This window comes from Triplophysa rosa, linkage group LG24 (genome assembly GCF_024868665.1).
Source record: "Triplophysa rosa linkage group LG24, Trosa_1v2, whole genome shotgun sequence".
Classification (NCBI taxonomy): domain Eukaryota; kingdom Metazoa; phylum Chordata; class Actinopteri; order Cypriniformes; family Nemacheilidae; genus Triplophysa; species Triplophysa rosa.
Genome location: NC_079913.1, coordinates 7,649,631 through 7,672,911, shown reverse-complemented (window position 1 = coordinate 7,672,911; position 23,281 = coordinate 7,649,631). Strand labels below are relative to the sequence as shown.

At 38.4% G+C, this 23,281-nt stretch overlaps 1 protein-coding gene across 1 annotated transcript; it reads left to right on the top strand.

The window, feature by feature from the left end:
* Window positions 1-3,555: 3,555 nt before the first annotated feature.
* Window positions 3,556-17,247, top strand: dcn (decorin). The gene is made up of 8 exons (XM_057324617.1): window positions 3,556-3,715; window positions 9,180-9,453; window positions 13,424-13,536; window positions 14,364-14,577; window positions 14,893-15,006; window positions 15,121-15,214; window positions 15,724-15,862; window positions 15,975-17,247. The coding sequence occupies exons 2-8, from the start codon at window positions 9,195-9,197 to the stop codon at window positions 16,173-16,175; spliced, it is 1,134 nt and encodes a 377-aa protein (XP_057180600.1). The 5' UTR covers window positions 3,556-3,715; window positions 9,180-9,194; the 3' UTR covers window positions 16,176-17,247.
* The last annotated feature ends 6,034 nt before the right edge of the window (window positions 17,248-23,281 follow it).

The window sequence follows — 23,281 nt, the reverse complement described above, 5'->3', positions numbered from 1 at the left end:
TATTATATTAAGGCCCGGTTTCACAGACACGGCTTAGCTTAAGCCAGGACTATGCCTTAGTTGAATTAAGATATTTATGTCGCTTTTATAAAGATGCCTTCGAAGAATACATTACTGGTGTGCATTTTGAGACAAAACAATGGCACTGATATATTTTAAGACATTTCAGGGCAAGTTAAATTGAGTTAAGACAGGTCACACATTCATTCCAGTCTGGTACTAGCCTTAAGCCTTGTCTGTGAAACCAGGCCTAAATGCTAGTAAGCAAGTGACCTTGATCAAGGTCTACCTTAACCCACCTGCTTTTCCATCATCGTAAATCTTAATGCTTTTCTGTATAGGCAACCATGAGCAAGTTCATGTTGGTGCAACAGCTTGGCTACGATTTGGCAGGAAATTTCTAGCCTCAAACTGCTTGTATGGTTCATTTTAGCCTATAATAGAAACCATCAGAACAGTGCTTTAGGGACACATTATAAATGGCTGTTAGATTTTATTGATATTTAAAATACAAGTATTTATGAAACTTTACTTCAGGAAACAACTTTACCACCATGTGGCGTATATGGCATTTTGCATCCTTGTTATTTACTATTATTATTTGGATTAATTTCTGGCTGAACCTGATGTACATGACATACATGGCATATAACCCACAACCTCTTAAGCATGATTTTTACTTCTGCGTAGGACCTACGCCGTAACCTACGGCGTAGCCTACGTACGTAGACGATGCCGTCATGAACATTTATGGTTCTGCGTTGAGAGTATGCATCGTACTGCAATTACACCGCCGAAACGCTAGTTGGCTCTTTGTGTTTTCACGGGTTTGCTCTTCTTCGCCGATGTTTTGTGTGTATGCTAGTGTATGCAAACGACAATGGAGGCTGATCGCATCTTAATGGAGTTGGAGCTGATCGAAACAGAAAAATGTGTAATCCGTTATATTATTAACCTTTCTTTCATGTTAGAAGTTAAACAGATGTTATATTAAACTTATTCTTGTCCACTTTTTGGATTTTTATGTGTGTTCATTTAGATATTGTTGAAAAAAAGTATACTTTTCAAAGGGGTGTACTCCGCAGAGCACATACATAGATGTCAAATCTGTGTATTGAAATGATACCCTGATAGAATATCATATTTTGTCATGGACAACTCACCCTATTAATTGTTTAGTTAAAAATGAATCGAAATGCAACCAAGATCTGGAAGTGTCACAATTTTGTTCTTTATTTGCAAAAGAGTCAAAGAACAGAATATGTAAAAGTGCAAACTATGTATAGATGAGTATACAATGTAATATTAACTCAAATATAAAACGTTCAAAAAACTAGTAACAATAAAAGGTAAAACAAAAAATAAAACTATAAAGCCAATAAAGTGCAAAAGATCGTGCACAGTGTTTATAAAGTGCGAAGTTCTTCATGTCTTTTGCTGACACTCTTCCAAACCGACGTTAGAGGAAATCTCTCTCCAAGAATTCTCCGCCATCTTACAGTCTTTATAGTCCGCCGAAGAGGAGTCATACAGATGCGTGCATTTCTGAACCTCTTCAATCAGACGCTCAGTACTTGGTCGATGTTGATGCTTGCCATGTTGTTCTTTTGTGGACTCTGAACTTGCCGGAAGAAGATGCCAGAAATGCGTAGAAGGAAGTACGATGCTGCCAAACTGACCAATCACAGCGCTTGCGGTCCGCGTTGAGTTGACGCGTTGTTACATTTTTGGAGAGGTGTGCGTCAGGCTACGGCGTAGGGTACGCACAGGGTACGCGGCTCTGCGTAGGCTACANTTTTGGATTTTTATGTGTGTTCATTTAGATATTGTTGAAAAAAAGTATACTTTTCAAAGGGGTGTACTCCGCAGAGCACATACATAGATGTCAAATCTGTGTATTGAAATGATACCCAGATAGAATATCATATTTTGTCATGGACAACTCACCCTATTAATTGTTTAGTTAAAAATGAAACGAAATGCAACCAAGATCTGGAAGTGTCACAATTTTGTTCTTTATTTGCAAAAGAGTCAAAGAACAGAATATGTAAAAGTGCAAACTATGTATAGATGAGTATACAATGTAATATTAACTCAAATATAAAACGTTCAAAAAACTAGTAACAATAAAAGGTAAAACAAAAAATAAAACTATAAAGCCAATAAAGTGCAAAAGATCGTGCACAGTGTTTATAAAGTGCGAAGTTCTTCATGTCTTTTGCTGACACTCTTCCAAACCGACGTTAGAGGAAATCTCTCTCCAAGAATTCTCCGCCATCTGACAGTCTTTATAGTCCGCCGAAGAGGAGTCATACAGATGCGTGCATTTCTGAACCTCTTCAATCAGACGCTCAGTACTTGGTCGATGTTCAATTGCTTGTTGCGATGTTGATGCTTGCCATGTTGTTCTTTTGTGGACTCTGAACTTGCCGGAAGAAGATGCCAGAAATGCGTAGAAGGAAGTACGATGCTGCCAAACCGACCAACCACAGCGCTTGCGGTCCGCGTAGGGTCCGCGTTGAGTTGACGCGTTGTTACATTTTTGGAGAGGTGTGCGTCAGGCTACGGCGTAGGGTACGCACAGGGTACGCGGCTCTGCGTAGGCTACTCCGTAGGTTACGGCTTAGGTCCTACGCAGAACCATAAATTGGCCTTTATTTTGCACAAAGCGTACCTAAGGACCGACATATCTCATAGCCTGATAACAGACTAAGCCCTAAAAGCCTCAAGCCCTAAAATTGCGTCCATCCAAGGGTATAACATTTCTCGAATGTGTGACATAAAATCCCCAAACCTCACGGACCTAATTTTATTTAGGCTGTCTGAATCCTGCCAATTCAATCTTTCAATCAGGACACAGTTAACATTAAGTAACAGAGAAACACAGAAAAATGAAAAGCAATGAGAAAGTGGGTTTATTGAACTTGATTTCAGTAACTAGCTGAACGTTGGCCAACTCCTCCCTTCGCATTCGGAGTCCCTCCATTTTCACATTGAATGGTCTTCCATGCCTGTTACTCTATAATAAATAAACTCTATAATAAATAAACTGTTACTCTTGCAAATAAACAAGCCCGACGCGATTGGGGTTAAGGGTCACTGAAAAAGTTTCCCGTTTCAAAACAAAAGTGTGGTGGGTAGAAAAGGGGGAATGATTCCTCCACGCGAAAAAAAAACAGTCCACCAAAAGAACACCGAAAGAAAACTCAATGCAATCGGGAAGGGTGAGATCCTGGGTTCCCTATCTTTACCAGATGACATAGTATGGCAAACAACACTTTCATCCAAAACCTCTAGTCTCTCTGTCCTATTATTTTCCCTGCTTTAACCTTCCCTGCATCTCACTGTCTGCTGTTCTTTTTGTGTCGTTATTTCTCCTTTTCTTGTTCTAAACTGCATTTGGAACACTCTAGACGGGGGGAAGTTCTTGTCCAATTGTCTCATTTGAGCGGGACGAAGAAATCAACCCCTCCCTCTCTCTCTCTCTCTCTCTCTCTCTCTCTCTCTCTCTCTCTCTCCCTCCCTCCCCTTCACTTTTCCTTTCTCTCCCTCTCTGTCTCTCTCTCCATCCCCTCCCCCCGTGACAGAGCACACCTGCCTGATCTTGGCTGCAGGCGTCCACACAGCGATCAGCTCTCGGCCTGCCGTGCTGCTCATCAGCTCCAGCCCTCTCTGGATTTGTGTGTGTTCATCTCTACGCTTGTTGTACTCGCAGGTAAGCTCGACTCCACATGCACTCACAGAAAACTTTCTCACCGAGTGAGGATTTCGATGGAGTTTGATCGGCTTGTGTCAATGAAAGGATGCAGTTATGATTTGTGGTTTGATGTGTGTTGTTTGGTGGTTTGCAAAAATCTAAGAGTTTGCATTGGTTTTGCTTCTTGATTAAAGATGACTGATGTTTAACTTTTTATTGCAATTGCTGTGTGGTCTTAATTACTTCAAGATGAAGGATTTGTTCTGAGTTCTGGTAAATGAGGTCATGCATTTATGTTTGTGGGTTTTATTTCAAAGCTCTCTGTATTTTTTGAGCTGCTTTTGTTACTTGACGTCTTTTATTGTTTGCATTCTGCTAAGAAAACCATTTGTATTTTTCATGCGCATATCCGCTTGTGATTTGAAGGTAATCGATTACTAATGCATGCCACATGAACCCATCTCCCTTAGGTGGTGTAATTTGTCTTTTAGCTTGAGAGGTGAGGACAGGGGTGGGCGAGACATTTTCTAAGTTTGCCAAAGTGTGACGAGTTTTCCTGCTTTTTGCTACCCTACACGAACTCATTGTGGTGAAAAAACCATTAACTTTGTGAATGCCCTTATTTTCCCTCTGTTCGTTCTTTTATTAGGCTACAGCATTCTTTCCTTTTCTGCACCACTTGGCATTTAAATGTAAAAAAAAGTCTGTGTAAGGCCCGAAACAGAGCAGGATTCCTATCGTGACAGCAATCTTCCCTGATAGACCTGTCTGAGAGAGCAAAGGGGGAGTGTGGCGTGAAGAGGTTTTGCACAGACAATTTGGGCTCTGGTCTTTCTCTCTCTCTCTCTCTCTCTCTCTCTCTCCATATCTGCTTGACTCTACTCGATCCAAAAGTCTTTTCCCATGGCATGGAACCCAGAGTGCCTTCAGCCACATGAGCTAAAGGAAATGCTTTATTTTGAAGGTTAAAGAGAGAAACAGAATGAAAGTGTGGGACCGGTGTTTTATTAATCCTGTAATGATATAGCTTCCCTCCAATCACAGGCAAGTCTGACAAGGCACTTCCTGGTAATCCCACCGCAAAATTCCCAGCTAACTCAAAACATTCTGTGCGGGGAGAGAGGCTGCTCGGGGTTATATTCAGCAGACTTTTCATTGTACTATAGTAAAGTTTTAAAATTGTACTATAGTAAAGGTAAATTGTACCACTTTTTGATTTGGAGATGATGCTGTGGCCCTATTAACCTGATGTCCACCTTTTCCAAATACAACTATGGAAAACATTTGGAGACTACATTAATCACTTTTATGCGTATTCTGGCCATTCCGTCACAGTGCCTGTTAAATGTCAAGAAAATAAAAAAACACATCAGGAGTGACACAATGCTACCCAAAAGCAACGTGAAAGACCGAGAGCATGCCAAGACACATGGATGCCGTGCTTAGAAATCAATGTTATTACATCAAATATGACTTTTTTTCAACTCTTCAGGTATACATGTAAAACATTATTATTGTGTTTTAGAAAAAATATATTATGAAAGCAGGATTTGAGGTCTGAAAACATTGCATCTTTTTTTTAAGAAAAGAAGAAATGTTGTTAGAATGAAATAGGAATGAATATTTCACCTAAACACATACAGAACCTACAAAAAAGGATAAAATAATTTTGAATTTGTTTTATTCAGAGCTGTGCAGTAAAATAAGAGTTTTGTAGGTCTCATTTGAGATTGCACAATAACTCTGCCACACCCCTTTTTTAAATATTTTACTTGTGGATGGCTATTAACCCTCTTAAATTGTAACTGTAAATAGAACATTTCCTCCCTTGATAGACAATGTCTCCAGGACAGTCAATAAGTGTTCGAAAGCCACGGGTCTCCATGTGTCTGTAACACTGTGATGTTAGGAAGAGAGAGTCATTAAATGGTGGGCATGCTGGTCTGCAGGCTGCTTTTTACCCCTTTAAGGAACAGAAATTGGACCTTTGGTTTTGAAGTCGTGGTCGAAGCAGTGCTGTTTATGACAGAAATTAAATCCATGCCTTAGAGAGATGAAGACAGAAAAAAGCAAATGCGAGTTTGTGAGTGAGTCGCAAAGAGGGCAGAGAGACACAGATAGAGAAAAACAGAGAGAGGAGACGACTTATGGGTATATAGATGTACTGCATATGCAATTTCTCAGTCTTAAAATAAAGACGGTACAATCATGGTCAATAACTCCAATGTTATTTCTTTCATTTTCTCATGGGCCAAAATAATCAGCCGGTCTCCAGCGTAAAATTGGTTGTTCGGTGTTTGAATGACTTTTTGTGGCTTTGGGGTATAGATCCCTTGATGGCAACCATTTTGATGGGCTTATCCATAGTTTTGATCTGTGAGAAAGTCTAATTGTATTCTGGCAGTGGCTTTGGATTGTGGGTTAGTGGTCTGGAACCGGTTCGACCGCTGAGAGCAGAGTGGTTGAAAGCCTTTTACATTGGTGTAGCCCAACATTACTGTGTGCTGAGCTGAATCCTAAGCCTACTTTTTTACATTTATTATGATGTCTTTTTTGTGCATTAGTTTTGAAACATGAACCATTGGAATGAGCAGATAAAACATTGTTGGAACTTTTGGGGAATTCTGGGTATTTTATTATATTTATGGGTTTCTGTTAAGAAATGCTTTCAACAAATAGAGATATAAAATGAGGCTGGGTGCAACAAGAAGATTGGACTGTGTGAGTCTCTCTGCGTTGGCTTAAAACAAAATGTGTAATTGTTTTAAAGACAAGCACGCCTGTTTTAAATGTCCTGCAACCTGTAAATGTCATTCTTTGAGTCACACTGTTCTTTAGTACTTAGTACCAAAAACCAACATAATCTTTTACCTCACTTCTATTAAACAATTTCTTTGTGGAGACAAATGAGACCTGCTGTGACAACCCAGATTTAAAGTCCTGCACAACCAAAAGATTGAGTGGAAATAAGTACAGAGAATGTGAGATGGAAAGTTCTTAATTTGTTGTTTTTTCCCTCTAGATCATTAAAAGCCCTCATTTTTAAGACCAGGGAACGTCCAGTGCTGATTCTGGGTTCTGTAAAACACTTTGCTTGGATAAGACTGTTGCCCGACCCACAGACAGAGGAAAATCAAAGCTGAGAGCTTGTAAAAGCCTGGCTTAAGCTGTGATAAATCATATCTCAAGTTTATTTCTTCGAACTATTTACTTCTAATCACTGTAACATTAAGCCATCTGATTCTTGTCCATTGGATCAAGCCAAAGACATTCTGTTCAGCTATCGTGCCAAGACAAGATAATTCAGAAATATCACAAGAGTGCTGTTGTACTGCACATCAGCTTTAGCTAAACGCAGCCCTGTTCATATGCAGTGCATGGATATGATATTGCTTTATACTGCAGTTCTATAAACAAATATCATGACTCTTGAAATGTTGCTTGGCCAATGAAATTAGAAGACTGGAGCAAGCAACCATTTTTTTTTATTTACTTTTTGGAACATTTTGTCTCAAAGCACCTATTCTCATGAGCTGTTCTGATTTTCGTTAAGTTTCCCCTGACACCATCGGTTTGTTTGCCTGGCTTTCACAGCAGCCTGTGGTTTGTTGACAAGACGCAACTAAAATGCAGCAGCAGCTCTTCCCATGATCCTTTGCAAACAGAATCAGTCATGGTGACATCCAAAGCAGGAATATATAATGCCTAAAGGGCTTTTCATACTGCTGACCAAGCTTTGAACTGTGGCTTCATTTCTGCTAGAAATATATTCATCTTTTGGCTCAGCTAAGGTCATGGTTCAAATCGAAGAGAACATGCATCCATATGTATATCTTGAATGCACTGTAAGTCAATTCTGATCAATGTTTCTGTTAAAAGTGCTGAGGGTATTTTGTAGATATTTAGCCTGGAGACCACTTTAATGATAAATGGTCTACATACAAGGCTGAGAACATAGTAGTGCATTTTATAGCAAGTTTATCAGAGGCCATGCTGTTGTTGTGCAATGCTGTTAAATAAAACAGCAACAGCATTCCTAAAAATGCATGTTGTTCTTTTTTGAAACACGATCGTAGTGCCGTTGCTGGCGCTGGAGAAACCTCCGAAAATGGGTTCAGTATGCTCTCCCGCAGTGCAAATCAACAGTAACAAGGTATCTGAGGTTGAAGGTCACTTTGCAGTGCGAGGTGGGAGTCAGTTTTTCCCTTTTTTGTTTTATAGAACTCATAGGCGTTTGAAACTCTAAACTTGCCTGTTATAACCTTCCCTCACGAAAGGCAAGATTGATCATGTTGGTCTTTTCAGCCCAGATTCTGTATTTTTAAATACAAAGTTCCTGGCTCTAAAGTGATTTTCAGCCTGCTCTCCTACATTTTTACAGTTCTTCTATAGCATACGTGGCCCAAATCGAACTGCACACGTCCTCGCTAACTATAAATGCATTGAGCTGCATCACCAACTCCTGCTGCTTTAGGACTTATGGAAAAGCTGTTTTCCAGATGAGGCTTTCAAGGTCAGATCCTCAGGTTTCCAGAGTTCAAGCACATAAGCAGAGTGGTTTTTCACTGTCCGTTACCATTCATCTACTGTAATTATGCTGGATGTTGATTACATGGAGCTGAGATGACCCTGAAATGTTGAACTGAGCTATGGGAGTCACCTACTTTGCAATTTCCATGTCATTTGGCAGCTCGAATGCATCTCCTCCCCAGACATACTGTATGTTTATGTGGACGACGTTGAGCACTCTGTCTGAGAGAGACGACGGTTTTATTCTTCCTGACTAAAGGCATGAATGACTTTGGGTATGGAGTTTAAAACCAGGTCAAACATCAACAGTTCAACTGACCACAGCGTTTGCCTAAATTGTTTGATACCCCTCGTTCCAATGCCAACCACCGTTTAACCGTTTAATATTTTGTGGTTTGTCAGTATGTGTAATGTGCACTTATAGATTTACCAGTGACCTGATAGCTCTGCTGAACAAAAGAATGGAAACCGTCACAGAAACTATTGGTTTCCATTACTTATTATTATGAACCAAAGGTTTTGTCATCAAAATCCTTTAAAAAATCCTTTTGTAGTGTGTTTTGGCCATTATTCCAATAGGATTTAACGTGTTCTTTTGGTTCCCATCTGCCAGTTAACATCCCACCGATAGAATCCATCACATACCAGTAGACGCCATTAAAGTTTCCATTAAAACCAATGCAATTCCCATTATAACCATTAAACTTTCTGTCATGTTTTGGCCAGGGTTCTATTGTTTTTTTCCTACAAAAAAAGTTACTTTCAGCTTTCAGACTCTGCTTTCAGCCTATAGCACATACATAGCTCAGTCACATTCACTTTTCTACATCTGCCATTTGACATTTAACTTATCACCTTTCACCTCACCGCTCTCCAATACCACCAGAGACACTGAGACCTCACCCGTTGTATCACCTCTGACCTTTAACCCCATCTCCTCTTTGTGCTCCAGGCCTTCACTAGCAACATGAAATCGGCCTGTCTTTCCCTGCTTCTGGTGTCTGTATGCTGGGCTCTTCCCTTTCGTCAGTCCGGCTTCCTGGACTTCATGATGGAGGATGAGCCGACATCAGGAGATGGTCCAGACTTGCCTGGGTCTCGCAAACCCAAAATTCCCAAAATTACAGAAGAGTCTGACAAGGATCTGATGCCTGATGGACCTGAAGGACCTTTCTGCCCCTTCCGATGCCAGTGCCACCTACGAGTGTCTCAGTGTTCGGATCTAGGTAAACTGCTCTATGGCATAAATTAGACTAGACTGCTTGCTGGATGGTACATGTACTTTTAAAAGCATAGTTCACCCAACGATCAACCTTAAGAACACAACAATGACAGTTTGGGGTACCAATCAGGCTTAGAAATGATAAACAAAGACCATAAAAGTATTTTTTTGTGGAAATGTTTATTTTTGGCTGCGCCATAAACGATTTTTGTTTTGTTTTATTCTGGTTTATGAACAACATGGTAAAACACAAAAGATTTTGATGAATTTGAATGTGGAATTGAAAAAAATCCTGATACATACACTGTGTTTCATTACAAGCATTGTTCACACTGTTTGCGTATCTCCTGTGGGTTTATTCTCACACCTGTTGTTAATTTCTTTACTGTAAAAACTTTCATAAGTTCAGAGACAGCGAAGGGGCGTCCATGCCGTCATGAAAAAACACTCTTTTTATTTGATCTGCCCATTGTTGAGTCATCATTGAATAACCAATGTCACAGTTTCAAAACCACTTTAAATGTTTTCACATGCTGTTAACTGTGCTCACTTCCGTAGTTGAGTAGGCATTAACCACCAGACGGCTGCCTCGTTTTCCTAATTGAATCCCCAGGCGTATGCATGTGCATATTAGTCTTTGAGACAGTTTTACTTTTATAAGGTTACTTCCAGGATTACTGCTTCTATTCCCGTAAATCCGGCCTGTCCTCAGGATCACTGCGATTTCCAAATAAAAGAACAGTTGGTTCAAATAGTTAAAAGGATTTTTCTTGATCCTTGTAAACTGTTATGAGATTATCTAATGTTTTGAGTTAGGTTAAATTTATGTAACTTATTTTTGTAACCCACATGTTTTTGGGAATCATACTTAACATGTAAGTATCAGGTTCCTCATGTCTCACCTCAGGTGTCCCGCCAGATGTTTATCTTGATATTTCACAGTGCTTTTTCAGATTTGACCCTAAACAGAAGCAGCATTGCTATATTGGATAACAACCACATCTTTTTTTTTAATAAAAATTACTATTTTGCGGTTTTGAAATAAAACATTTGTTCCTTTCAATATAAATTGTTTTTACAAATGTGTATCTTTGATAAACAACAAGACTACTTTAGATTAATGATTTAATGGATCAATATTAGTTCTTAAATTATACGTTTAGATTTAAAAATGAAATAAAAACAAGTCAAATATAGTACATTCAAATTTTTTTGACATCCCAGAAAGCCACGTCCTACATTATGCATGCTTTCTTGGGTAGCATAGCTTTCACACAAAACTCAAAAGATCAATCTGGCTCAACGTTTGTTTGAAAAGAACTACAACAAACCAAGACCAACCATTTTAGAAAAGAGCTGTTTCCATTACATTCTGCAGTCACCCCCAGGAGAAAGAGAAGGATAGGAATATTTGTTGGAGTTTTGCAGTGAGAGTTAAGGTAAAGATGGAAAGGGATGGAGTTAAAAGAACAGAGAAAAAAGAAAGAAGAGATGGCTAAATAGTTTGTTCTTGCAGTCCGTCTCTCTGGCATCCAGCACTCATTTTCTCCACATGCCAAATGGCTTGAAACAGATCGGGAAAAGGGGGTGGGGGGAGATAGGTGTGTTCAGACAGGCCTGTTCTCCATCTACATTCACCTCTTTCCAGTAAATTATGTGACCCAGTTTAGAGAACTCTGCAGCTGCTCAGAGAACCATTTGGAATGAGACCAGGAACACAGAAACAAGTCATGGTTAAAATGACGAGAAAAGTTTGATGTAGGGCCCAAGTGAGTTTTTGTTCTGTTTTGTCTGTTACCAACTAAGGGCAGATACGATAACACCAAACATTATATTTTGTGATTTTTGTTTACTTGTCAGAAGTATGATTATAATACTCGTGAAAGGTAATGGAAATAAAGGGGTCACAGTACAGGGAAACGAGAGAGAGCTCACTAAAACGTGAACATTTTCTCATCATTTACTCACCCTTAAGTCATTTCAAGTCTTTTGTTGAAGATAAACGGAGAAGCTTTTACATTTTTTCATTCAGTGAAAGTCGATCCGGGGCTATCAAGCTCCAGAATAGACAAAATACCATAAAAGTTGCATAAATGTAATGTATAATCAGTAATAAACTTCTGTGAAGCTATAGTGATAGTCTTCTACAGTATGAACGCTCTGCGTAAGAGAAAAACTGTCATTTTAAAAGTTATGTTTGCCTCGCAGTCATGGTCATTGTATTCAAAAGACTGTGAAACTAAAAAGATTTCTTTAGAAAGAAGTAGTCTTGTGGATTACAAAATTTCGAATAGTTTAATATGTTTAATGGTTTTTCAAATGTGCTGCACATTCTCATCTTATTCTGAACATCTGATGTTATCAGTGTAATTTAAATTTTATTAAAAAATAATTTCATTAAGTATTGACTTTTCCCAGTTTTCATTTTCGTATTAGCTTTTTATAATGCAGGATAATGCACAAATAAAACACTCTTAAACCTACATGCTCACAAGGAAATTAGACCAAACAGAGCAGAACTTTCTCACCAGCAGTGATATGTCTGGCTGTTCTCTTCGTGTTTTTTTTTGCATTCTTTTACTTTTGTGGTTATATAATTTACAGGGTCAAATTCTTAAACTGTTTATACACATCCAAAGAGACCGGGGAGAAGACTATTCAGACACAAATAATGTTCTTCCTTAAAAGTTTTTTGAGTTGCTAGAGAAGTATTTATATGTGTTTATTATTGTTAATTTGTTTCTCAGTTGTGTTATACAGACTGTGATGTACAATGGCTCTAAAAAGTGTTTGGACACTCAAAAATGTGTCTTCTGCAAACATATGATGCAAGAGCTTTTCTTAGGACTGCCTTCACCTTTTCTATCCATCTTTCGTCGTTATTTCACCTGGTTTCAAGGTGTTTTTTAGTCAGTTCCCCTCGAGTACACACAGGTGTCTTAACAACCACATGTAGTTTATCACATACATCTGACTACCAGAATGTGCCTGAAACCAGTTTTGTTTTGTCCAGTCAAAGCCTTTTGTTTCCTAAATGTACATCCATATCTTAATCTAAATATATTCCACTTAAAGATACAACAAACAAAGAATTTAAAATGTGGCTTAATTCTGCCACTACAGTATATTTTCCACCCATGTTAACCTAGACTGCAGATTTTTTTGAAGGCTGTTTTATATTGTCATTCAATGTTGTCAAAATCAAATTTCCCTCCGTCGTCACTGCCTTTATAGTCCTTCCAAGAAAACTGTATCTGATGTCTGGCCCTGGAGCGACGTCTGATTAACTCCATGAGGCTGTTTCGAAACATGAGAATATCGTAGAATTTGAGCCATCATAACCCAATGAAACTCTAACGCTAGCATCTGTTTCTTTCTGCGTAAAATTGATTTTTGGCAGTTGCGATTGTTAGTCTTATGTCCAAACATATTTGATGCAAATTAAACATTGACTGATGCACAATCTTCTGTTTAATGCATTTGACTGACTGAAAAGAATTTAAGCAGTTTAGAGTCGGCAACTGTTTCTATTCAGTATTGTTTGACTGAATGAGAAACATTTAAGTAATTTAGAATCTGCACCTCGTTTTATTTAGAGACATTTGACAGAATCAAGACACTTAACGGAGTTTTAAAAATGCATTTAGTTTGCTGCAGTTTGGAGGCTTCTTTGAAATCCTTTTCTTTTTTAGAATGCTACCCCATAAAACCTTATTATAGCTCTTCTACAAAATCTATACAGTGATGGCTAACCAAGACCAATCCAATGCTTGCATTCTTTCTGCCATTTAAGCATTGTTAAGGAATGTAACCACTCGATTCAGTAGCATGAAAAAATGTCAGTGTGTGTCTGTCGTGTTCATTCAAAAGCACTAGCTAAGAATTTAAAGCTTTTGGCTATGGGGCAAATCGTCACGAAAACATACATCACCTAGTATCACACATCTTACTGTTTGTGGTTTTGTGTCTCTCAGGTTTGAAGGCTGTACCAGAAAAAATTCCCGTGGATACAACTTTGCTGGATTTGCAGAACAATAAGATCACAGAGATCAAGGAAAATGACTTCAAAGGCCTGAAGGGTCTCCAAGTGAGATATTAAATTACTCTCATTTACTCTATTTTTTTCTTTTAATTGCCTAAAATGGACCTCAACATTTTGATATGACCTAGGAACAGAGAGAACAAGATTGAAAAATTCCAATCAAAACCATTTGTGAGGATTTTTACACAAAACACCATTCTCCCAAACGCTTTAGCCGTACTAAGAAATAATCTTAGCATCCAGAGAAAACAATTGGACGCCATTTGTCTGCCAAATGTGGAGTTGGGTGTTACAGTTTTTCAACCACAGTGATCTAGTCAAAATTTCAGCTCTTTTTTTTGCAACGCTGCTAAAAGTCTCTGGAGTTATCTTCACATGCACTTTACAAAACAACGTGTTTACAAAACTCACGATCCAGACAACTTCTCGAAGGCTTTTGAAAGCCATCCTTTCCAGTAAAACGTCTCTCAGCTGTGGATATCTCTGGTCTGAGGAATGTGGCGGTCCCAGGTGCAGAGCTGTTATGATTCTCTTCTGGAGCAAATCCACAGTTTTGTTTTCTGACACAACCTCTTGAGGTTCAATAAATATACAGTCTTTCACGGAGGCTTGTTTCTTGGTTTAAGGTTAGCATCCACATGGTGCTCGGATCTGTTGGACCAAAAAGGAGAAAACTGTGCCAAAATGTCACATGAGCTGTCATTATTTAAATATCACAAGGAAATCTATTTTTTAGCTGAATGTCAGAGGGTTTGTAATGTCAAATTCAAGTGTAAGATACTCAACCCTGTTAATATCAACCCTGTATGGTTACATGTAATACTGTACTCTGAGGATGTTTTTGACTAATTTCCGACTTTTACTTCCTTTAGACGCTCATCCTGGTAAACAATAAGATCACCATTATCCATGCCAAGGCCTTTTCGTCTATGGTCAACCTGGAAAGACTCTACCTGTCTAAGAATCTTCTAAAGGAGGTTCCTTCTAACATACCGAAAAGCCTCCAGGAGCTGCGTATTCACGAGAACCAGATTACAAAGATTAAGAAGACCTCCTTTTCTGGCATGGCCAATGTTATTGTAATGGGTATGAATATGTGTCACTATTTGCTCATGAAAGTGTTAAGGCTGGCCACGAATGGACTCATAAGCATGCTTTCATAAGATGTGAGGTGAAGCAGAAACACTTTAGAAGATTTGATGTGTTTAAATAACATTTCGTCAGATCATTTGCTTCAAACTAAGATATATATTTGATCATTTACTCACCCTCATGTCACTTAAGATGTGTATGGCTTTTCACATGAAACACAAAAATAGTAAGAAAATGTTCATGTTATTTCAACACTAAAACAATGCATTTTTACAATTGGCTCTTACTATTCCCTCTGTTTTCTTTCAGAGCTTGGTTCTAACCCTCTGAGTAGCAATGGGGTTGACAACGGAGCCTTCACGGATCTGAAGAGGGTGTCTTACATCCGTATTGCTGACACCAACATTACCTCCATTCCCAAAGGTACAGTACTGTACTGCAAATAATGGTGGAATGATGAATTCTGCCACTTTGTGGTTTAATATATCCATGCAACACTGTTGATCTTAATCTTTGCTTGTCCAAAACAATGTCCAGGTCTGCCCAGCTCCTTGTTTGAACTTCACTTGGATGGAAACAAGATCACCAAAGTTACTGCTGAAAGTCTGAAGGGCCTCAAGCACCTGTCCAAGTAAATGCATCCTTTTTACAATAACTCCCATTTAATGTCTGTTTGACACATTTAACAGTGAAATATGCCTCCTAAGTCTTCATCCAAAACATCATAGAGGAAATAATATACTAAATATAAAATTTGTTTTAACATTGCATTACACGTGGTATGCTTAGGATGATATGGCTCGTGCCCCAACCCCAAGCCCCCCGGAGACCCAGATACCATGACCTCATTGCATGGATCGGTTTGCTTTGAACAGCACAGACAAAATAGAGCATTCATATTACAAGGATTTTCCACCGCACATGCCTAGATCCCAAGACTGGAATCACAACCAAAATGTTATCAAAATCATCTGGGGCATTGACTCAGAATCGATTATGAGAAGATTGCGTAAGAGATTGTTTTAGTGTTGGCCCCATAATCCTAATCATTATTGACAAGGGAAATGAATATGATACCGTGCCTTTATTGTGCAAAACATCTTTCAGAATTGTTGTTTATTTACCTGTGGGTATTTGCAGGCTAGGATTGAGTCATAATGAGATCAGTGTGGTGGAAAATGGCTCTCTGGCCAATGTGCCTCATTTGAGGGAACTTCATCTAGACAGTAATGCGCTTACTGCCATCCCGTCAGGCCTGCCGGAACACAAATACATCCAGGTGAGAGATTTTACGTGCAAAAACCTTCAGTAAACAGACTTGTAGAATCTTGAAATGTCTAAGTTGGTCTTGAATCATTTGGTCATCTACTTATACTTCTGTCAAATTGCAGGTGATCTATCTTCATGCCAACAAGATTGCCGCCGTTGGAACGGAAGACTTCTGCCCTCCCGGCTATAACACAAAGAAGGCCATGTATTCAGGCATTAGCCTGTTTAGTAATCCAGTGTCCTACTGGGAGATCCAGCCCATCACCTTCCGTTGCGTCTTCGACCGTTCAGCCATCCAACTGGGCAACTACAGGAAGAAATAGAGCGTCCAATCAGAGGGCTCAATCACTGTTTTCACCCCGCCTCTTCCTGTCTGATCCTAATCCTTTCAAGCACATAACTTAGTCTGAATGTCAGTTAACTCGCAATAAACTCCGACTCCATTTTCCACATACTGGACAGATATCACATGATATTGCAATACTTTGGCTCACCTAGAAGCAGTGCTCAAATAGCCAAATGCATATACATTTTGTCACTATATGAAAACGCATAATGTGTTCTTGAATTGCAATTTATGCGGAGGGGAAAAAAGAAAGATTCATAAAGCCATAACCACTTAGAATATCCACGATCGCACGTTGCCCTTACACGCATTAGTGTATATTGAAATTATCGTTTTGAAGGTCTGTTCTGGCTTCTTCTGGATCTTCTGGACCTAAGCCATGTTTCTAAAGCTGGCCTGCAGAGCGGGCAGCAAGGGGTTAACTAACAAATACAGCCAAACAAAAGCTTGTATACTAGAATGTACTCAGTTATAACTTTCTGTGTAGTGCTAGTGTTCAGATGTTGTTTAAATGTACTCGCATAACATCCGTCTCTCTCTTGTAGTCATTTGAAATTGGAGGAAGATAGGATGTTGAAATGTTAGGCTGTATTCATGTTTCGACTCAATTCAGATGTTTTTGGTGACATTTGTATTCATTGGTTTTCTTGGATCCCGGCTGCCATGTAACATAGAGCTAACGCCTTGCCTAGGTGAACAAAGCTCTTTGAGATGTAGAATAAACTATGTTGTCGTTTCGATGAAAGTGATTCCCAGAAATGTATATGCATGCTTTTCTATGCAGCTTTCTCAATGATTGTGGTGTTACGTGGGCGCGTGTTTGTGCTATTCGTTCTTGTCCCCTCGTTTTTTTGTTGAATGTCTGTGTTTCAGTCTGGAAGGAAGACGGTGGACGCCTCCTTTGCTTTCATGAGAGTCTGGAATGTCTCTTGTATAGACGCTGTACATAAATGCTGTATAAAAGAATCCTATCAATGCTTTGAAGCACAAGCACTTACAGTAGTTTGGACTTTAATATATCGGCAATAAAGATAATCCCTTTCTCTCTTTCTCTCTCTCTCTGTGCATTGAGGGCTCCGACACAGGTGTCTCGAACCAAATAAACAGTCAAACCTATCATCATGCTTTCTGGGGGCTTTCGATGTTCACACCATAATCACAGGGTGTTTTTATGGGTTTTCCAGGTATATATTTGGGTTTGAGGTGAGTGAAACTGAATGGTACCTTGTCCAGAAAAATCTGATAAAATATAATTATTACAATAAAAGTTTGCTTTAATGAATTAAATATTAATAATATTTTTTTCTGTTTAAATGAGATTTTGTTTAATGAGATTAGTGAGATTTAGAAAAATAAATTACACTAATATACACTGTACACGAATATTACACTAATGTGCAGATATTCACTAATAAAATAATATTTAAAAATAAATCTGAATTTGTATCTACAGTTAAAGTTTAAATAATTAAATCTAATTTTATTTTATCCTGAGGATATTGGATTAGATAATTTCCTTAAAATAAAAGACCAAACTACTAAAATGTTATTTCGCAATTCAGGTTTTTTTGCAGTCACAAAAAACACATCTATTTAAACTTGTGTTTGTATCATTTTTATGAATTATTATTTCATAAATTATATGTCATTGATTTAGGTGGAAACATTAATCACTAAATGGCATATATTTTGTACATTAAAGTGATATTAAGTTTCTCTTCCAGTCAAATCGAAGCGCAATTTGACTTTTATTAATAGACTTCTATTAGATCATTTTTAGAGCGTCCAAAGACATAAACTACTAAAAAAGTTTGAAAAGTAGGAAAGCTTTTTTTTGTTTTTTTTATTTGAGCCGTAAAACATTCAATCCTTTTAATTGTGTGGTTTTATTCATCTCATATTTCTTGAAATAGTCTACTATTTTTACTGCGGGTATTGCATTTCAGATAGAAGCTTTTAAATACAATAGTTACAGTTGTGTGTGAGCTCAGGGACGCCACTTCAGACAAATGTGGCTTAAGGATCAACCACAAAAAGACTTCACAAAAAATGTAATTAAAAACAGTCATGAGTCAACGATCACAGTATGAAGACTCTAAACACAGGGATTAACTGTTAGGATGTTAGTTAATAATAGCATTTATGAGGATAAAAAATATATGATATAATTTCCTGACTGAATCACGACAGTGTCCCAGACAAACCTAATATCCGCTTATGAAATAAGATATTTTTACATGACATGGCACGAAAAGGGTGCAAATATAAATGAGGAAGATTTAAAAATGTCCGGTCTAGATTTTGCATCCAAAAATGGCCTTCTTTTTACATAGACAAAATGAGAGGTGAGGCGAGTTGTGAGTTTTTGTGTTGTCACAACCCAGTTTATGTTCACTTAATCAGAAATTTACATTCAATTTTGTAAAAAGAAAATTAGCAACAAGTCATTTAGCTTCTACATACTTCCTAACGGTTATATAGATACAACACAGGTGTGTTTTCATTAATTTCATGTGATATTCACCAGGTGCTTACACATCTCTCTCTCTCTATCTCTCTTTCCGTTCTTTCCCTCTGGTGCCTCCTTGTGGAGTGTTTGTGTCACACTCAGATTTTGGTCTACCTCTCTTTAGCTCACGCCCATTTACTGTAATATGATTTTGCAGAATGAAAACCCTCATCTAGACCTCAAAGGTTAAAGTGCCGTGTGTGTGTGTGTATGTAAATGAGAGATGGAGGGGCACAGTGTGGGATTGTATATGCATAAACGCACACATGGGTAAATGTATGTATTACTTGTTTGTGTGTTGTGTGTGTGCACCACTTAGGTATGAGCAAAACAGCTAAAACCTCTCTACAGAAGTTTTAATAACCTTTTCGAGGGAGACCAGTAAAAAATGAAATTTGCCACACTTACCCCTACATCAAAATGTTGCCTAATTTATGAAGCCGCTATTATCGCCACCACTTCAACCCTGAAATGTAAATCACAGCCATGACTTTACCTCAATTAAAACTGGTACATTGTGCGCCAAAGCATCGCAGAAGTAATGCTGTTCTCAAAATAACAAGGGCGACATTAATCCCAGAGTACGGCCCTTCTAAATCCCTGAGTGTGAGCTTTGATGAGCTTTCCATCTCACATGTCCTGACAGCATGCAAGTGTGCCCACAGTGACATCTTAACTAGCTTGGTAGTATTACATTAAGTGGATATACAGACGTCTGCGTCCTCGCTAGCTTACCCACAATTCCCTGGGGCACATGCAATACCATGTGTGATTGTATGCATGAAGGTTTCCAAAGTGCAGCTCTGTGTTCCACGAATCTGCCACACTTCTGAAAAGTCTTTTGTTGACTATATCTCATATTCATCATGGCTCATTCTGTGTCTATCTGATTAGGAGATGTGACATTAGAGAGCTTCATAGGGTGAATGTTTTGTTCTAAAAAGCAAGAGATTACACCTTTTAGTGCTTAGTGTCAAGTGCTGATTGTGTGTTTTTACAAACTCTGATGTTAATCGATCCCTTTAGGGTAAGGCGGTTATTTGGGGGCCATTATGGTAACACCCAGTTATTTTCTGTAATTTTCAAGTGTGGCTTCTGTCTCCAAAACCGTTTGTCAAAATTACATTTATGATTAGACATGCAATCTGATGTAACAACAATGATATAATACGTTTATTATATCAAACAACTGTAAATAAATTGATTGGCTATTGTACTGAAAGGTGGGACTTGGAAATGAAGATTTCGCTCATTCAGAGAGAAGTCTTGCTCCCACCTACCGTTTTTTAGTTTTTACTTTTTTTAAATCTAGACCTTTTACATTTTCATCAAGACTGGTTATAGTTAGAGCAGGTTTTGTTTTAACTATCCGATGATGGTAGTTTTAGGAACTATGCACATTAAGCAAAAAGGCACAGGTCTTATAGAGACACTATAGACACTGGAGATAATGTGATCTTAGAAATGACAAAACTGCGTAGTGAGCTTATTGTTTAGAGAATTGCTGCATGAATGTTTAGCATAAATGATCCATTTTCAACCTTTTTTATTTGTTTTCCTAAGTCAGCTCTCTCCTTTTGAAAACCCACGTGAGTTGATGTGTTGCTAAATTAGTTGATGTGCTGGCACAAACATACAGCAGCCAAATGGGAACCACATGAATCACTTTTCAGAAATAATTTAATGAAAAACTTTCTTGACTGAGCTGTTACAATAAGCATCTGGCACATTACCGGATGGAGCCCAAAATGAACTTGCCTTGGCAGGCATAAGGCTGCCATCAGTAAAATAGGTCGATTTCAGACTGAGCAGGCAGGAGAAGGTCCAATCCATCTTTTTGAACAGGTAACCAATGCCAGTTATTAAAATAATGAAAGATGAACTGTAGTATCACACTGTCAATACAGTTTTAATGCTTAATCAAAACTGTTGGACAGTTTTATTTCTTTATTTTTTTGAAGGACGCTTATCAAGCTTAATTTTGCTTAAGGCCCAAACTCTTAAACTCATAATGTTTGAAAACATTATAGAACATCATGGAAACATTTATATTGCCCAGCTGGATTATAAAACGAGCTCTGTCTGATCTTTGTCTGTCTCGAAGGTGTCTACAAGCCAGGAAAAATAGAACCGGTGGAAATGACCAAACTGACTGGAAGTGTAGCGCTGTAAGAAACAGACACTGTTGCGGTTCTGGACTTTCCTCTGAAAACGGAAGGAATATATGTACCGATTCATGCAGATGAGTTTAAAAAAGGAAATGATTCTCAACAGAAACCCTCACGTAGACAAATCGTTCTATAAACACTTGAAAGCTTGTTGATGCTGGACCTGTTCATGGAACGGGCACTAAAAATCTTTCCGATGATCTTCGGGATACTGAGGTATTCGTTTCCACTTGGTGTCTGTGGACTGTAGACAGAGACATCAGACAGGAAAGAAACAGAGACAACACAGCTTGGTACAAAATGCTCTTTGTTGAATATGCAGTTGATTCCAAACCGGTTTCTCTCATTAGTTACCCATTCACACGTTGTTCCAAACACATTGATAAATTTTGAAGGATAGTTACGAAACTATTTTCTTGCAGTGGTAATGCTTCTTCTGAAACCATTCAATAGTTTTATGTGAGGAACAGACAAAAATGTAAGATGTTATTGAGAGATAACGTCTCAGAGATTTTCATAGAGACCCTTTCATGCTTGCATCTCCGGCTTCCCTCTAGAACTCAAACATTGAAATATAACAATTCACATGGACTACTTGCATCAATTTCTGCATGATGTTGTCTTTTTGGAGCTCGACATTTCTTTGAAAAGTAACCACAGACTGCTGAGCTGGTGCTTATCAGCAGATATTTTAAACAAATAATCAGCATTTTTAAGTGCAAGACATTCCAAAGCTTTGCTGCTAAATGTGCTGAAAATACACCATTCAAGCCCTGGAAATGGCTTGCATGGGTCAGTCAGATAAAGATAAGGGTGCGACAATGTGAATGTTTGCATTTCTCAGTGTCTTTCTAAGCAGTTAGGTCACCGTCTCGTACAAAGTAGTTTTGTTTATAGGTTTCAGGTGGACTGAAATGTCAGAAAATGTAAGGAATGGCATACAGTGTGTAGTATGTACATTCTAATTATTTACTCACCCTCTTGTCATTTTAAATCTGTATGGCTTTCTTTCTTCTGCAAAACACGAAATAAGATATTTTGAAAAATGTTGGTAACCAAAAACCGTTGGTCCCGATTGACTTGCATTGGTTTTATGTCATACAGTAGAAGTCAATGGGGACCAACGGTTTTTGGTTACCAACATTTTTCAAAATATCTTATTTCGTGTTTTGCAGAAGAAAGTCACACAGTGACCAAGTAAATGATGACAGAATTTTCATTTTGTAGGTGAACTGTTCCTTTAAATTGTCTACTACATTTGCCACAGTACAGTGTACCATTATGCTGCGTGAAGTCGTGCATCCCAATGATGCAGTGCACTCAAGATAACATTAAAATCTCATTATTTAATCAGGCTAAAAGAACAAGAAATGCATTTCATTGAATTAAACATGTAAAATGTGAGTAAGGCTTTATAAATGGTTTAAGTGCAGTCGCGACATAACGTCAACATAAAAAGTACAGCTGCATAGGTCTGCTCTGACCTGCCTCTATTGCATAACACAGCATCATCGTCCATAACCTACATGAGCTCATCATGTGCCTTCCCTGAAGTGTAAGTGGAGAGACAGAAGGAAGGCTGAGCTCCAGGGCAAATAGATGAGGAATGAATGATGAGGTCATAGGTCAGCTTGTTGACAGGTATGGGCACGGTAGCTGTCAGGATCGAGAGAAATTTAGGACTACCTAATGACATTGGAGTCATGGCCTAGGGGTGCTCTGACATGTGTGATGCTCAATGTGATGCTGAGTATGAATTCAGCCGGCTGATTACTTATCCCATTCCACCATCTTTTCCTCATAAATCTGGTTGCTATACCAGTTAAACATTGTACCACAATTTGTTTTTACAGGATGCTCTGTCATGCAAAGGTCAAAGTTTTGTACCAATTATATCTTCTTGTTTTTAGACAACAAACAATTCTATATAACAGTTAAAGACGGTGCTTAATCTCAGATCCTCTTTGACGCACGTAGAACTGAACTCTCATCTGGTATTTTTCTGTAACGCATTCCTAAGAGTCATTACGTGACGTGCTATTACAGATAAACTGATCACCAATCAGCACCCGCTTTCCTAGATGTCTCATGAGTTATGGCCCAATATAATGTGTGAGCTGCATGCCCGGGTTATAGTGGACCATGACCACAGCCAGACAGAAGCCGTCTGGTTTTTATGAAGGTTGAGATGAAAAGATGGCACACTATTTCATAATATACAATCTGCCAGCTGTAAAGAATTGGAGACACTCTGCGTTTAAATGCTTTGACTTACAGGCAACGATAGACAACACAGTTATATAAGACTGGTTTGGCCCACAGCAGTCTTATTTGGTAAATTTTTCCACGTCTTATTTACAAATGAATTTACAGGCCAGTAGTCTAATAGCAGGCAGCTGCCATCGC